Raw genomic sequence first — 18,858 nt, forward strand, 5'->3', positions numbered from 1 at the left:
CCAGAGGGTTAATAAAGGCCTTCTGAAGCGAATTGATAGGTGTTTGTAAGAAAAAGATCAATTTTTAACACATTCATAAATATCTAGCTTCCAGCGGACCACCTTCCATATTCAACTTAAGAAACATATTATGGGATCATTTATATTTTTGGGTGAACTAGTTTACACTTTATTTTAAGGTTTCTTTGTTACACTGTAATTATACATTTAAGTTCTGAGTAATATTAATATGCACTTACTATAGGGTTAGGGTTTGGTTGAGGGTAAATAATTATGCATAATTTACTGTTATTATACTATGGTACATACATGTAATAAGGTCACTGTAAAATAAAGTGTTACCCTGGCCTTCTTAAATAATTTTTACTTAGCCTAGGCCTTCTACTATTATTAGCCTTATTAGCTAATTTATTGATTAATTATAATATGTGATAGGCCTATATGTAGGTATGTTGTTTAAAGTAGGCTTATTACCAATTTAACTTGTGGGAGTGAATTTCTACGGTCGCGTTTACTCCGTTACTTACGGCAGTGAACTTCTGCGCTCCGCTCGCTGTCATGCAGGTGGAATTCAGTCCAACCGTGTGATTCAAGAAGCACATCAGGACAGACAGCCAGTTTGAAGAGAGCTTCTGTCCAAACCTTACTTCATCTCCGAGCATCACATACGCACTTTACTTTAACACAGTCATGGCATCATCAGCACAACCGACGAATTTGAACAGCAAGCAGATCGGATATATTTAAACGACGAATCTTCAGAGAGACTCGCATCATGCTCAGGTGGTCCGTCTTTCCCACTGAAGGAGATCATATAGGCGCGTTTGGGAAAGAAAACAGTCGTGTGAATGTTTAGAATATTAAACAGGTATGTCACTCTTCGTACATGATGCATTTAGCTCAGTTGACGCATGTGACGTGTTTGTAAGGTATAGCCTTGGCGGATTTCAGTCATAGCCTACAGAAGGCTATGTTTACAAATAATCACAGGATGTTGCATACTATTATTTAGGCATAATACTATCTATATCAGTGGGGTGTAAAGAAAACTTAGTCAATGAGCTGCATTTTATTTCAGAGCAACAGTCAAGCAATATTTTCTTTTTTCTCTTTTCTTTTAAGTATCCTTTGTTTAATCATGGAGGAGAGCAATACTTGTGAATCAGTCCCAGATTTAAAGGATCTGGAGTTAAAAGTGGGGAGAAAGACCCCAGAGGGGCTCCTAAAGTGGATGAGAGAGGATCACAAAATGATCTCTCATCATCAGACAGACAATAATGACACAGAGAAGAAAGGACTGGATGAGAAGATCCGAAAACTTAAAATGGAGATGGTAAGAGCTACATTTCCAATAAACTACATTAATTGATTTAAATCATTTTTATTCTTACGCTTATTTATTTATAAACTGTATTGTATTTGATAATGTGACCCTCTCTTTTATACTCTTCATCTTACAAATGAAATAAAATATAAAATGAATGGATAGTGTGACAGCAGTCAGAAGAATGTGTGTAAAATGTGTGCAAGTTTTATAAATGTGTGTGGGTGACAGCAAAATGTATTTTCTTCTCTTTATGAAACATAAAGCCTCTGGCTTCCCAGATTCTTTTTTTTTGTGGTCTGTTACATATCCAATATCCTTATAAAAATTCCAGTGTAAAGCTCTTATATACTGACTGTGATTGTATCTTTTCATAACACAACTCCCAAGAAGAAGCCTGCAGCATGTTGTTGTTGTTTTCTCATTTTGAAGGGTCCCAACCCACATTCCACAAACCAAATCAACCATAAGCAAAATAATTTTTCACAGCATTGCCAAACAGTAAACCAAGCATTGAAACATGACCCTAAGAAACTGTCATACTAGGCAATGATGTTTTTTTAATTAACAGATATATTGCTTGCAACCACATATCTGAGATGATGTTGAAGTGAAGAGTGACTTGAGTTGTGGAACTAGATTTGCTGCTTTTTAATCTTCACGCTTTATACTGTAACTTCAAGCTCTTGGGGCAGATATGCCCTCGGTTGTGTAAAGAATTGTTGTAGTTAGGGAAATGAGCTTGTTCCCCAGTGGAATGCAGAGCCATTAAGCAAATGGACCCTGATGTTGTTGCTATGGTGCTCTTTACGGAGTGGGAGACTTTGTAAAAGGCCCCAAAGCTGCCATGAATTATGCTACTGCCACTTCGTTTCTGATTTTTAGAAGTCAGAGAGGTGAATGGTACTAAAAGCAGAGTCTTGACAGCTTTGTGCAATTATCTATTTATTAGCATTGCAAATTGTAGATCAACAAAAACAAGTTATTGTTTAGAACATCTAGAACTAAAATGTACATACACACAAAAAAAAAGGTTCTATATGGCACCAAAAATGGTTCTTGGCTCGTAATAGGGGAAACTTTTTAAGTGCTATATAGCACCAATTTTGGTGCTTCAGTGGTTCTTCGCCGGTTCTTTGACTAAGGTCCTATATAGCACCGCTAACTATGGTGCTATATAGCACCGCTACCATATACAGAACATGTTAAGATATGGTGCTATATAGCACCAAAAGTGGTACCTCTATGATTACGACGAAGCAGAGGTGTCAAGTAACGAAGTACAAATACTTCGTTACCTTACTTAAGTAGAAATTTTGAGTATCTATACTTTACTGGAGTAATTATTTTTCAGCCTACTTTTTACTTCTACTCCTTACATTTTCAAGCAATTATCTGTACTTTCTACTCCTTACATTTTAAAAATAGCCTCGTTACTCCTATTCCATTTCGGCATGTTTTCATTTCGGCTTGTCATAAAATAAAAAAAAACTATCCAGATAAATCGCGCCATCCGGACAGAGTGAATTTGATTGTGGTTGGATGAGAAGGATAAACACAAACCATTCCGACATCCTATTGGGTTGTAGGCTATCAATCACGCCTGCACCTGCACAAATCACACACCATGTTGCCAGATAGGGCGGGTTCTCGCCGACGAGCACGTACTTTCAGCCAATCAGCGATCAGCAGGCAGACGTGCTCAGCCTCATTCATGACTTTAGCCAGGTTTTTAGCGCGATGACTCGTAGCTGTATATTCCAGTGAATCAGTGATCGCTATGCCAGTGGCATAAATACACAGTAAGTTGTTTCTACAGTAAAGAGTGGGAGAGTGACTCAACTCTCAAACGTGAATTACACCTGTGACTCGAAGACTCTTTATAAATATAACCGTGACTCCTGTCCATCATCATACACACACTTAGGACATCTGCAACTCCCTTACGGAAATTAACCATGGTTTTATTGTAGTAAAAATGTAGTAACCATGGTTTTTTGGCTAATTGAATACCATTTATATAACTACAGTTTTACCACAAATACCATGGTTAAACTATGGTTAGAGAATCAAAACCATGGTTAATTTGCGGTTACCATGGTTTTACTACAATAACCATGGTTTTTTGGTTTTATTTGTAGTAAAACCATGGTTTATTTTCGTAAGGGCTAGCAACCCAGACAGATGCTGAAAGATGTTAAAATCAACGACTAATCCGTTTTGACTGTGCTAAATGTGCATGTGCCATGTACTTCACGAAAGACATACTGTAGTTTTGTCAAAGCAAAGTGCAACACAAGGGTAAGCGCATTGTTGTTATGTATTTGTTGACGGATTATTGTACAGTATAAATGAATTACGCATTTTGACATTGGTGTGTGCATTAACGTGTGAAATGCCTGTTAATTACATAGCTTTTTCCAATCTCTATATTGGGCACTTTTTGCACGTAAATTGGCTTCTTACTGTTGACATTGAAAATCTTGTGTTTTTCTAAGGGATTGCGGTTTTGACAGTTTCTAGCTGGACATATAGTCATATTTGAACCGTTTTACTGGGATTTTTTTTTTTTTTTTTTTATCATCAATGTTATGCTTTAAGGAGATAAAATGGTAACTTACTTATCAACATTGATTGGTATGGCAATAAAATAATATCACATTATTTTGGCAGTTAAAGTTTTGGGGTTTTTTCTTGGAGTGACTAGTTGCCTATAAGTATTGTGAGAGGTGCAAACTTGTTATCAATAACCAGGCATGTTATCAATAACCATTTTAAAAAAAATATATAAATGTACATTTGGTGAGGTTTTTGGGCTGGAAATTGTTGACCCAATCTGGCCACACTGATCACACATTCAAAAAATGGTTATTGATAACATGCCTCTGAATTTTGACTTTTTGCACCTTTACAATATTTATAGGCAACTAGTCATCAAATCTTCCACTCCATGAAACACGTTAATGCTCAGTAGTACACAATATGGTATTTTAATGTATTTGCATTGTCCTAAAATGCATTCATTTCAATGGGAATATATGCGGCTGAAACACGTAGCCAAGTGCATCTAAAAATGTTCAACATTAACTTTTTAATATAACATTATAGTCATTATGGCCTTCAGAAAATTTTTTTTTTGAGGAGGTGGGGTATGCACTGTGGCGCGGCCTAATCTTTTGTCCTTAAAGGGATACTTCACCCAAAAATGAAAATTCTGTCATCATTTACTCACCCTCAAGTTGTTCCAAACCTGTATGAGTTTTTGTTCTGAAGATATTTTGAAGAATGTTTGTAACCAAGCAGATAGAGCAACCATTGACTGCCATAGTAGGGGGAAAATGCTATGGCAGTCAATGGTTGCATATAATCTGCTTGTTACAAAAATTCTTCAATCTTCAGAACAAAGAAACTCATACAGGTTTGGAACAATTTGAGTAAATTATGACAGAATTTTCATTTTTGGGTGAACTACCCCTTTAATGGCATTTTTTCCCCTTACAATACTTTTACTTTTATACTTTAAGTAGTTTTGAAACCAGTTACTTTTACACTTTTACTTGAGTAAAAAGCTTGAGTTGATACTTCAACTTCTACAGAAGTCTTTTTAAACCCCAGTATCTATACTTCTACCTGAGTAATGAATGCGAATACTTTTGACACCTCTGCGACGAAGAACCATAGAACCTTTTTTTTTTTTTAGAGTGTACCTGTATGGCTTACGGGCCTAAAGTGAATGGCTGCCCACTGCTCCAGGTGTGTGTGTGTGTGTGTGTGTGTGTGTGTGTGTGTGTGTGTGTGTGTGTACTACACACTGCTCCTAAAGTGTGTGCACTTGCATGGGTTAAATGCAGAGGACAAATTCTTTGAAATTTAATTTAAATTGCGAGTATGAGTTACAATTGGCCTTCACATCACTTCACTTATTATAAAACAAACATGTAAAGGCTAAATAGGATTTTAAACTTTAGTTCAGGGACCCCCAAGAGATTTATAAAAACTGGTGGATATCATGATGAGATTAATCAAGATTTATTCATTTTTCATTTTTATCATTTATCATCATCAGGCCTATTTTACCATTCAAGTCAGTAATAATAAAAAAAGCTGTCTTAATTGTCTAATGAATCTCTTTTTTACATTGTGTTTGCACGTTGTTGGTAATAATCAAAGGATTTGCGAGTATGCAGCTCGTGTTGAACAAAACAAAACCTTGTACATTTTCAGCGGTCTTAAGCGGATTCTGACTAATTAGCTGACTAGCACCACTGATAAGCCATTGTGTTCACACGCTCAACAGATATGATTGTGATTGGATACAATGCTCAACGCCTGTAAAAAAAACACTGAACTATAGGGTGTTATACTATATGTATATATATATATATATGTATATATATATTTCTATTAATCAAATAATGAATGCTAATGTATCACGGTTTCCAGAAAAATATTGAGCAGCACAGCTGTTTTCAGCATTGATAATAATCAGAAATGTTTCTTGAGCAGCAAATCATCATATTATAATAATTTCTGAAGAATCGTGTGACACTGATTATTTTTGATGCTGAAAATTCTGCTTTACCATCACAGGAATAAATTACATTTTAATATATATTCAAATAGTTGGCAGTTAGAAGAAAATAGAAGACAAACTCTTTTAAATTGTAATAATATTTCACAATATTACTGTTTTTACATCAAATAAATGCAGCCTCGGTGAGCATAAGAGAGTATTTATTCTTGACAGCCCTGTTTTTTTAACAGTTAGAAATAAAAACCAAAATATGGCTAGTCTTTTTATCTAATATATAGGTGGGTCTTTATATATGAAAAAATATTTAGCTACTTTTATATTTTTGGAAAGGGATCCTTCACAAGGGTTTTGAGTGTCCATGGTAAATGTGAAAATCCCTGGCAACAAATAAGCCCATCTAATAATGAGCCCAAATAATGTCCATCTAAAAAAAAATATGGTAATACGCTATATAACTTCAATACCTGAGGATAGTAGTAAAACACTTGTAGTTGTGATAAAACACTGGCTAGTGGCTTCAAAGTAATTTCACAAAATAACACTCGCTTCTAAGGTTCAATGGGGTTCTATACAGAACCCTAGGGTCCGTGACTAAATTTGAAAGAACCAAAAAGATTCTATATAAGAAGAAATGTCTTATTTTTATTCACGTAATACTTTCATGTTTAACAGGTTATTTCCCTTTTTTCTAACGATAAAGTATGTTAACAAGCTGTTTAATTTGTAACATTTAATTAAGATTAAATATTATTAAATGAATTAATTAAAAATAAATTCATAATGAATCCCATGATGGGAACCACTAAAAGGTTCTATGATGAATAGCATGGCGGAACCCTTTAGATTCTAAATAGAACCTTTTCTTATAAGAGTCAAAGTAGATTAGGTTTTAGGGAATTGATGTAGAGATTTACTGTGTTCTCCTGATGCCATTTCACACTGTTCCCAAATAGTCATGAGCTACAGCAAAGTCAACTTTACCTCACACTGTGACATTGTCACCCGGACTGCTGCAGTCTATTCACACGCACACACAACACACACTAAGTGAGGACATTCCATAGACGTAATGGTTTTTATACTGTACAAACTGTACATTCTATCACTACCCCTACCCCTAAACCTACCCATCACAGAAAACATTCAGCATTTTTACAGCATTTTCATTTTTAATAAAACATTGTTTAGTATGTTTTAAAGCTAAATTAAAAATGAGGACATGAAATCAGCCATGTGTAATACGTCATAATACCAGTGTAATACCCGTGTCAATATACAAATTTGTGTCCTCATAAATCACAAAAACAAACACACACACACAGTATGATGTGAGACAGTGTAGCCATTTTGAGTAAAAATTTCAACTTACATAAAATGATGAAATATGATAAAATGATCACATTTGACTTTAAAACACTGGACGTAAGTGTGAAATCAAACAGCTTGTTATTTATGTCTGTGATCTGCATGAAGAAAGAGCGAGAGAGGGGTGTCCTCGATGACTTTCAGCAACTTGGCCCCTGCTGAATGCAACTCTCTCTCCCTGCCTGACACACAGATGGGAAACACAGGGGAAGGTGTGCTAACAGATGGAGGAAAGGGAGATGACTCTTCCAGTCTGATAGATCGCGTGGAGAGGGGAAATGAGGGAGGGGAGAGAGAGAAGCAGTAAGGTTGAAATGGAGAGTGGGAGGACGTAAAGGTTAGGAAGGAATGCAGAGAGATTGCATGCACGTGTCGTGCTAGATGAGAGGGAGACAGCGATGATGGATTGGAATATTAGAGATGCTGTCAATACTGTCAGAGCTGCAGTGTGTCAGGAGGAACAAAAGACAGCTGCCTGCAGTTAAATAAATACAGAAAGAGTGTAAACTGTGATGACCCTGAAATATTTTGCTGTCTCATTACGCACTAATGCTCAATAGTTTGGGGTCAGTAATGTTGTTTTAAATTGATCAATAGTGACAGTAAACACATGTAATGTTTTAAATGATTTATACTTCTAATAAAAGCCACAAAAATATTAAGCAGTGCACTGTCTTCGACACTGATAAAAATAGGAAATGTTCATTGGGGACCATATGATTTTAAATTGTAACAATATATTTCACAATATTACTGTTTTTATTGTAATTTTGTTTAAATAAATGCAGATGAGCATAAGAGATTTCTTTCAAAAAACATTTAAAAATCATACAGACCACAAACTTTTGAACAGTAGCATCTGTTGATTTCTTTGAGGAGCATTTTTTCCCCTAATGATAAAACACATTTACTGCGTCTCAAATACTTTGATTGAATACATTAACTGAATACAATTCTAAATCTGAACAATTATAAATCTATTTATATCTTATATCAATTTATTATTAAAGACACAATATGTAATTTTTCGTCTTCAAAATAAAGGCGTAGCTTGATGCCTTAATTTCACAGAGCTTTTATTATGCCGCAGACAAGCTCTTCCGCTTCTTCCGGTCAAGCATATGCAGCTTAACGCAGCGCTGTTTTATCATATTAGATACATTTGAGTGTGTTGAAAGTTGTTATAATGCTTCTCTGTGCGTTTAACAATACGACTAACTGTGTTGAGCTATATAACAATGATTCGTTTTCTGTCGATGAATGTATACAAACAGTTGCTCACCTATAAAACACAATATATTGAAGCATCTTTGGTGTTTCCATGGTTTCTACAAAATAAAACTGGAAATCGAGGGTAACACAGGTATGGTGTCATTGATAGGCGACGCACAGACACGGTCTGTGTCCTGGTTAAAATAGCTTATTTCTCTGGATTAAACATTCTTGGAAACATCTGGAATAATGTAAGTACGCAAGTCAACAAAATATATAACATTGTTCTAGTGGTTTTTGGATATTTTAATCAAAAAATCTTGCATATTGTGCCTTTAATACAGTAATGTAGCTTTAAAAAATGAGCAAAATATGATAGCGCAATAAACATTCTGCTAGATTTTAAATAATAGGCTGTCACTATGTGCGTATTATACAGCTCTCTGTAATGGCAGATTTGCAGTTGTGCGGGTTTCGGGAGTGTTTTCTTCACAATCAGTGTTTATACAGCTGACTTTAGTTTCTGACTTCAGTTTTATATCATCCTAAACCACTAAGTAGCTACATTCAACATCGCTCGCCTTTGAGACAGCAAATACAACTCTCTGACAACTAAAGGTCACTATGGTGTCTGCATAGGCCCATAACTTGAATGGAATAATGAAATACTATCAAAACACATAAATATCTGGGGCTTTTTTGTCCCCTGCCCTATTTCATTTTTGACCCTTAATGTGAAACTCCAAGAATGACAAATGAGCACCATAATCATGATCCATATGACTTGTATATTTCATATACTACTGTATGTTGTAATTGCCATTTAACATAGCACAATGCGTGATGCGGCAAGTTTGAAAACATGCAAACTTGTGTGTTTTTATTTGTAGTTTGTCTGCTTTAGAATCTATTTTATAAATATTTTTTGTAGCAGATATATTTATTACAGTATTTCCCAATGGCATGGCCAAAAATGGCTACGTCAACGTTCTTCACGTACTGTACCTGAGTACATGCTTGAAAGGACTTTTTTCTAAAGTCAGTGAGCCATGACCAAGAAAATATGCATTATAGTAAAATATCTTAGATACTGTAAGCCTATTTGTGCCTATATTGTAACTCTGCCACTGAGTAATAATATAGTCTTTTTAACACACACACACATAGAGAGAGAGCTACGTGGTGTGGTGTGATACTTAACAGAGCAGGACACCACAGCATGGAAAATGAGCTCTCCAGAATTCCAAGGATTAGAACACAAGACCTATGAGCTATGGTTTAAGGAGTGGGAAAATGGAATTCTTCTGGCTGTGAGAATCTCCAGTGTGAGCCTCAGACACTGTGGAATGTTCTCCCTAAGGAGAGTCTGTGGGTCATTGTGTGGCTCCATGTGGAAGGGTGAAAGCTAAATCAGACGATTGCAGCAACAGTGCACTTTATTGCATGGGGTTACAATTTTCATTTATTTAGCATTTTATATGGTCTATTTTAAGAATAGTTCACCCAGAAATCTGACAGTTCGGTCATTGTCTTAATGATTTGTTGATTTGTTCCAAACCCATGTCTTTCTTTATGAAAACCAGGGTACATTTTGAAAAATAAATTGTTTTGCTCTTTTACCTGCAGTTCCCCATCTTTCAGTCACTACAACATTATGTCGACTGACAAACTATTCACCTCTGAGTTTTAGAAAAACGGCCATGGAATTGGCGAATGGAATTTGCATGCCGAGCCACTCCCCCGTATGGTATAAAGCCTGGAACACACCAAGCCGACGGTCGGCCGTCGGGCAGTTTTCGTGCGTCGGCCATGTAAGTTTTCTGGGTGTGTTCCGCACATGGTTCCGCACCGTCAGCTGACGTTGGTCCTCGTCGGCTATTTTTCAGCCAATTCGACATGTTGATTCGGTCAGTCAGGCCATCTGATCGTTCTGATTGGCTGTTCTGCTAGCAAACCAGTGCACGAGAAAACCCCCCAGAAGTGACCGTCTGTGGTGAGCGAGATTATGAGCTGCTTTGTTTATATCCCTGTAGCTCTTCCGGTTTCCCGCTTTGAATAACGAAAACAGACTACTGCCACCAGCTGGTACGGAAAGCTATTTCCTCTTACGCAGGCGCAGAACGGACGTGCTACTTGGCCGTCGGATGTCGAGCATCGGCTTGGTGTGTCAGGGCAACTTTGGACCCAGACGCTGCTGACGTGAGCCAACATGACCCAACTCTGCAGTCTGCTTTCATCACCACTAGATGGTCGGCGTCGGTTTGGTGTGTTCCTAGCTTAAGATAATTTTTTACATTTATATAGCGCTTTTCTAGGCACTCACTCAAAACGCTTTTACACAGAAGAGGGGAATCTCCTCAACCACCACCAATGTGCAGCATCCACCTGGATGATGCGACGGCAGCCATATTGCGCCAGTACGCCCACCACACATCAGCTGATTGGTGGAGAGGAGACTGAGGGATGATACCAATCGTATATATATATGGGGGTGATTTGGAGGCCATGATGGACAGGGGCCAGTGGGCAAATGTTGGCCAGGATGCCGGGGTTACACCCCTACTCTTTATCGAAGGACATCCTGGGATTTTTAATGACCACAGATAGTCAGGACCTCGGTTTAACGTCTCATCCGAATGGCGGCATGCCCAGGCCCCCTATGCCCCTTATGTCCCCCTGCCACAACCCTAACCATGCCCATGTCCTGGGAGCCCAGGCGAGGCCCCCCGGCTATTCAGCGGTGGTTGAGGATTGTGGCAGGGGGACATAACGTCCCCGTTCCCTCCATCAGGGAATGAGGGTTACATCAGTAACCAAGACGTTACAATGAATGGTGATTGGAGCTAAAAAGGATGCAAATCTTTGAATAACTACATAACATTTTGTTTGGTTTCTCATAAAGTCGTATTATTTTGGCTTTCAAAGATATTTGGCAACTGGTAGAATACCTTTTAAGGTGCTTTTGTGTCCTTTTTGTAGTTTGAAAGCACCAGACAAGGAAATAAGAAGCCAGTAAAATTCTTCCAAACTTCTCCTTTTTGTGTACCACAGAAGAAATAAAGTCATATGGGTTTGGGATAATGACAATATTTTCATTTTTGGGTGAACTATTCCTTATAACATTATCTTTGTCATTTGAACTTTTCTGGACAAACAAAATATTATGGCCTCAAGTAATCAGATTTATTTATGGCCACACAGCAGCGGAATATGTATGTTTGCGTCCTTAATACAGTTCACACACAGTTCAGTTCACAGTATTTACAGGAGTTACAACTGCATTCTCAGAAAACCTGTGCTGTGTGAATGCAAGCGGATCGGACAACTAGTTGTCTGTCACGTCATGCAGTGCGAGAGAGCTGCTCTGCGCTGCACAAACACGCGTCTACCGTGTTTTGCGGGTTTTCATGTGTTGTTTCAATAACTTACAATGATGGAGATATGAGCTGTGAGTCATCTGAAGGTTTTAGATACAGTCACTGTTCTCCACCGGTTAGGAGCTAGATTTGGTGGTTCATTCATCAATCTTGTTTCTTGGAAACTCGTGTCAGAAGTGCATGATAAAACTTTTCAGCATCTTTGATATTACGTTGACTCCCATTGTAAATTCACACAGACAGTTTCGAGACAATACTGTAAGTTGCTGTGTGAACGGGACATTTCGAGACACCTGTAAGTAAATGCGGTTGTTAATCCCAAAAACTGACAGTGTAAACGTAGCCTAAATTAAATTTATTAGGAATTTGAAGTGTATTAACTCGATATCCAAATATACTGGCCACTGTACAGTGCCATACAAAAGTTTGGGGTTAGTACGATTTTTCTTTTTTAATATAATTTATTCAGCAAGGATGCATTAAGTTGGTCAAAAGTGACATTAAAGACATTTGTAATGTTACAAAAGATGTAAAAAAAAAATGCTGTTCGTTTGAACTTTATACAAATCCAGAAAAAAAGTATGAAGGTTTCCAGAAAAATTATTAAGCAGCACAGCTGTTTTCAACTGTGACAATAATAAGTAATCTGCGAATTAGAATGATTTCTGAAGCATCATGTGACACTGAAGACTGGAGTAATGATGCTGAAAATTCAGCTTTCCACCACAGGAATATATATTACAATATAGAAAATAGTTATGTTAAATTGTAATATTTCACAATGAAATACATGATACAGTTTTACTGTATTTTTGATTTTAAAAAATGCATCCTTGGTAAGCATAAGAGACTTCTTCTGGTATGTGTATGTTTAATTCATCCAGTTCCAGATGCATATATAGAGATATTTAGCAAACAGGCTGGAGTTGGGCACAGCCAGATCAGCGCTCACCACATCAGTGCTGAGACAGGGAGAATATTTATGAGTATGTTCATTAGTCTCAGCAACTCAGACTGAGGTGCTGTGCCGACATTAACCCAGCCCAACGCACACCAGAGCAGAGTTGTTACAATCTGTTCTCTGAATCTCTCTCGTCTTTTACTTATTTACATCTTTCTCTATTTACTGTAAAAAAGGCTTGTTTATCTTTGCCTTCTAAATTCAGCTCTATTTCCCATCCCCCCTCGCTCTGCCTCATTTGTTCTTTTTGTATCCCACGCTCTTTTTACCGAAATGTTCTCTTTTGGTTTTTTTGTACTGTAATTAGTGTGGTTGACGTCAGCAGTGCACTATGGCCTTTAAATTACACAGAAGGCTGAATGTATAGGAGTGATGCTGTCCATTTATGACCGGCTTGGACTGGTGCTTTTAAACTGATTTATCTCATCCTGTTCTCAAACGGGTCCTGAGTCTATTGGCATTTAGCACATTATCCACATTTAGACATCCTCCTTTTAATTGAAAATGTACACAATATGAGTCAGAAATTTCATTGAATTTCAAATTTATATTCAACTTTCTTTCTTCAGTGGCTCACAAAAGAAGTTAGGCCGCGGTCATCATTCACTTTCACTGTATGGAAAAAAGATGCAGTGAAAATGAATGGTGACTAAGACTTTCAGTCCCTAACGGCGTCTTTTGTGTTCCACAGAAGAAAGAAAGTAAAGTATGGGTTTGGACCAACATACGGGTGAGTAAATAATGACGGAATTTTCATTTTTAGGTGAACTGTTCCTTTATGAAACGCTGTGTGACTAGCTGATGGGGTGAAGACAGGGCAGAATCTGTCAGGGATTGTGGGAGCCAATGTACTGTGGCTTTCAGAGGAAGCACTGACTATTTGATGAGCACTGTTGTATGGGCTGGAAAGCCAGCAGTCAGTCTGAAGAGTTCAGGACTTTGTATATCATATTACATCTTCCTGGCAAAAATGCTCCACTTCTGAATGAATGTAAATCTCTCACATTTTGATAGGCTATACCTCATAAAATGAGAATACATTCCAAAAGCAAGATCTAATGATGGATGGAGGATCTAATATATTATTGTCATAGGACCAATAGTATCCATTATTACTCTACTGATTTGGCAAAATTTATATATTTCAGTATACAGTATATGTGCTAGGGTTTACTTTTTTTTAGACATCATGTTTAGATGTGTCAGATAAAAACTGCTTAATCCATTTGCTGTGGGAATTAGGAAGAGACGAGTGCTTCACTAGAGGAATGGATATTGTCAGGAAGATCTATAAATCTCAACAGCATTTACAGTAATGGACCTCTGGCTCTGCAGTCAGCACAGGACTCCAGTCATGCTTATGAACCCCAGACTTAATACAGCCATCAGCACTAATCAGAATTCATTTTGAGCATTTATTAAAGTTGTCAAACTTCCAAAATGACATAAAAAGCACCATAAATGTGACTCATGCACTATATTTTTTTATTGATTCAGTCTCTAAAAAGCCATTTAATAGCTTTGTTAAAGGAACAAACCAAATACATTTTTTCCTCTACCAAATCAAATCTCATTCACATTATTTGAACATGTGCATATTCAAGGCACATAGCATTTTTTTGAGACATAACATTTTAATATTTGCAAATGTACATGGAATTTGGAGAATTTTTACAGAATTTTGGATGTGCTATCCCTTTATCCTCCTGGGACCCAGGAATAGACTTTTGTCCTCTGTAGTGGACATTATATTTTAGTGAATTTCTCTGACAACATACATGTCACAGTCTGGATGTCCTGTATAGAGCACATTCAGAGCTTTTCAGAGATATCAAATGTTTGGAAGTTTCACAATGAAAACATGTCTTTCTTTGGACTTTAAAAATGACTGACATTAAATTAGTGATCAAATTTAACACTCTTATGGAAAATTATGATATTTTGTGATTCATTTAAATCTGACTAATTTTGTAATCATTTGTCATAAAGTAACATCGCAGGAAAATGTTATGGGGTTTCAAATCAAAATATGACTTTCTGTTATGAAACAGGGCATTGATTTCATACATGTCCACTGTAGAGGACACCAGGACTTGTTACACAACAAGTTTATATATATATATATATATAAAAAAAATCTTGCCAATTACAACTCCCATCATTACACTTTTTTTTCATTACATGTTGCCCCACAAGCACATTAATATGCAAATTAGATACAATACATTTTATATAATGGGAAAACCCGTGTATGGCCATTTTACACACACATATTGCATAAAGCAAAATGGTATATAAAATCATTCTGTTATATATTTCATAACATAGTTGAGAAAAATTGATTGGTGATTTAAAAAAAAAAGTTTTTGCCAATGTCTCTTTAAAAAAAAAATTTTTTTTATTGAGCCTTGGTGTCCTCAATTAATAATTCACTTGGTGTGACATAGCATAACATATTAATATTTTTTTTTTTAAATGCTCTAAACAATGCAATGACACACACACACACACACACACACACACACACACACACACACACACACACACACACACACACACACACACACACACACACACACACACACACACACACACACACACACACACACACACACACACACACACACACACACACACACACACACACACACACACACACACACACACACACACACACACACACACACACACACACACACACACACACACACACACACACACACACACACACACACACACACACACACACACACACACACACACACACACACACACACACACACACACACACACACACACACACACACACACACACACACACACACACACACACACACACACACACACACACACACACACACACACACACACACACACACACACACACACACACACACACACACACACACACAAAATGCTGGTTCTCAAGAGGATTGATACACCTTTTAAAAAAAGAAAGGTTCCAAAAGGGTGTATACGTAGTGATGCCATAGTAAAGCTATTTTTGGTTCCACAAAGAACCTTTCAGTAACAGTTCTTAAAAGAACAATTTTTGTTAGTGTTAAGAGCATGTTAATAAACTAAAGAATTATTTTCCACTATACAGAACCTTTTGTGGAATGGAAAGGTTCCATGGATGCTAAAGGTTCTTCAATGAACCACATGCCAGTTTATTTTAAAGGGTGTGGCATGTACTTTCGTTTGACTGTAGTTATGGTTGTGAAAAAAGCTCTTGATGTCCATGTGTATTTCCTCTGCCCAGGCTCATCTACGAGCAGCAGACGTCAAGATCTTGAACCAGTTGCTAGCACTGCATGAAGGCATTGAGTCAGTGAAATGGCTCCTGGAAGAGCGTGGCGCGCTCACCAGCCGCTGCAGCAGCCTGACCAGCAGCCAGTACAGTTTAGGAGAGGGTCCTGACACCTCCTGGAGGGGCAGCTGGAGCAGTCTGCAGGACCCCCATGACAAGCTGGACAACATTTCCATTGGCAGCTATCTGGACACATTAGCTGATGATCTGGATGAGTACTGCCCCTCCAGTGGGACCGAATCAATACTGTGTGCCACCCCTATGGGGACCGATGGCTCGCGAGGTACTGGAGGAGGCATGGGCAATTCCACTGGATCTGTAACTAGATCTCCACAAGTCAAATCCGATGCACCTAAAGAAGAAGCTCAGGTTTGGAATAAAGCGTCTGAGACAGCGAGACCATACCAACCCAACAAGACCAATGGAATCCTGGACAAATCAGTAAAGCAAATGGCCAGCACAGATTCGCCCAGGGCCTGTCTCGCTGAGAAGCTGGGGAAGAATCTGAGCCCTAAAGTGAAACCCTACAAGAATGGCAAAATTGAGCTGGAAAGCGGAAAAATGAATGGCAAAGTTCAACTGGAGTATGACGCACACTGGCGCTGGGTGCAGTCGCAGGACGATGTGACTTTTTTGTGATAATATACATGATTAGCAAGCCAAAGGTGTTGATGGTAGATTTGCCTGGCCCTTTATTCACCACTGAGCTTTTGTTTGCAGACATTGAGCTTTGATTAATTTGAGGTTAAGAGGTCAGCAATGGAAAAAAGCTTAGACCTGTAGGGGTCAGAGTTTAAAAAAATCCTGAATTAATTACTTTAGACTCTGTCAGGTTGTGTAGATGTTTATGGACGCATGTTTCAAATGTGCATTTTATGTTGGATCATAATCTTTTCTGTAATGGCATCTATTGATTCAGCACAACTATTTATTGAGTCAGTAACTTTATTGCATAAGTCAGTAAATTTTTCATTTAAATGATGCAATTCTGTGTGTTTTTGTTAAGCTTTTAGAGATTAAAAACGTCAAAACAGTCCTTAGAAACAAAGAAGTAGTTCACTATTTGTTTTTGCATATTCACTAACACTCAAAAGTTTGGGGTTGGTAAGATTTTTTTTTTAAAGAATTATTTTATGCTCACCAAGGCTGCATTTATTATTGAAGAAATACAGAATATTGTTACAGTTTAAAATAACTGTTTTATATGTTAGAATGTAATTTATTGGTGGCAAAGCTGAATTTTCGGCTGCCATTACTCCAGTCTTCAGTGTCACACGATCCTTCCAAAATCAGTACAATATTCTGATTTGGTTCTCAAGAATAATTACTGTTTATTATTAATCCCTAATATTTTTGTGGAAACCATGATCATTTTTTCCTGAATTCTTTGAATAGAAAGTTCAATACAAGTGCATTTATTAGAAACAGAAATCATTTGTAACAATACAAACGTCTTTATTGTAACTTTTGATCAATTTAATGCATCCTTGCTGATAAAAAGACAAAAGAGTGCACAAATACTCACATTTGCTCACACAGGGACCAAAGTTTGTTTAGCTAAAACAATCCGAAAGCTTGTAACCACAACAACTTCTTTTGTCACAAAATCAGTGAATGTTTTTCTGACCATTTTGTTTGGCCTTTCTGCTGATTACAATATGGACAAAATGAAGTGCAGCATTTGCTCTTAAACTGTAGGGAATGTTTAAATCATGCTTCGTTTTACTACCAAAGTCTTAAATCACCTCAGAGTGTGTTCCTCTGAGTTAACATCTAAAGGTCAAAGAACGAATCCATTCTGAATACCAAGCATGTTCCCATCTGTTACAATGTGACCCTGAGTCCAGAATCAGCAACACCCTTGAGTTGCCTTTGACAATTATTATTATTATAATCTACAATCAGAATGTGTTTTTACATATAAAAAATTGTTCATTTGAAAACTTGCTTGTAGTTTACTCTTTGTCTGTCAGAATGCTTATGTAATCAATCAGTAAAAATGCTGTATTGTAAATCTAATCAGGTAAACCGTGGGTTAGCTTTAAGTAGGATCCTGTTTTGGAGTACCAATTAGTGCTGTTTTTATTGGATCAATTAAACAGGAACAGGAAAATAAGGATGTCATATATATCTTATTCCACTGCACAGATCCAATGGAGTAATAATGCTCACACCAACGCATGGAGACCAGTGGTTGTGCTGTGATCTTTGCATTTGTAATGTGTCTTTTCCTTGTTATTTAAAAATTCCGCACCTCAAGTGCACTTTTAATTTAAAGTTGTTCAGATTGCTAACTCTTACCAGTTAATCAAGTTCTATATGTGGTGTAACTTTGACTAGTCACAGTGTTAGCACTGGATATAATCCTGCATTGCCTATGTTTTGTATGCCAAAAGAACTGTATTGATGTAATATTTTTTTGTCTAATGCAAGAACTGAAAGTACTATCAGTATTCAATAATTGAACACGTGTTATGTAATAAAACACCATACTGTATTTATGTGTTCATGTATTTGTTTTGTGCTGTGTTATATAAACTCTTTTTCTTACTTTCTTACCACAAACACCCACTCTCCGTTAATAATGCCTGTGCTTCTAGGAAAGGGTTTCCATGACTACTGAATACATGTGTAACATGTGCATGTGTGTTTGTTTAGAGTCAGGGAAATGGAGAAAGGACAAATCCCAGAAGCCACTGTGCGAAGAGCTGGGTTATGGCAGGAATAGGTGAAGATATTGGAGTGAGATGGTGAGGAAGATCAAAGAAGCGAGCG

The 18,858-nt window shown here is 37.2% G+C and overlaps 1 protein-coding gene across 1 annotated transcript; it reads left to right on the top strand.

The window, feature by feature from the left end:
• Positions 1-469: 469 nt before the first annotated feature.
• On the top strand, positions 470-18,645 carry lurap1 (leucine rich adaptor protein 1). Its single transcript, XM_079841600.1, has 3 exons — positions 470-868; positions 1,123-1,333; positions 16,036-18,645. The coding sequence occupies exons 1-3, from the start codon at positions 849-851 to the stop codon at positions 16,720-16,722; spliced, it is 918 nt and encodes a 305-aa protein (XP_079697726.1). The 5' UTR covers positions 470-848; the 3' UTR covers positions 16,723-18,645.
• Positions 18,646-18,858: the final 213 nt, after the last annotated feature.

This window comes from Gobio gobio, assembly GCF_949357685.1.
Source record: "Gobio gobio genome assembly, chromosome: 17".
NCBI lineage: Eukaryota > Metazoa > Chordata > Actinopteri > Cypriniformes > Gobionidae > Gobio > Gobio gobio.

Coding starts and splice junctions, on each gene's coding strand:
- lurap1 (XM_079841600.1), top strand. CDS start 849: ATGTTTAGAATATTAAACAG. Junction 869..1,122: donor ATGTTTAGAATATTAAACAG/GTATGTCACTCT, acceptor TTTTCTTTTAAG/TATCCTTTGTTTAATCATGG. Junction 1,334..16,035: donor GAAAACTTAAAATGGAGATG/GTAAGAGCTACA, acceptor TCCTCTGCCCAG/GCTCATCTACGAGCAGCAGA.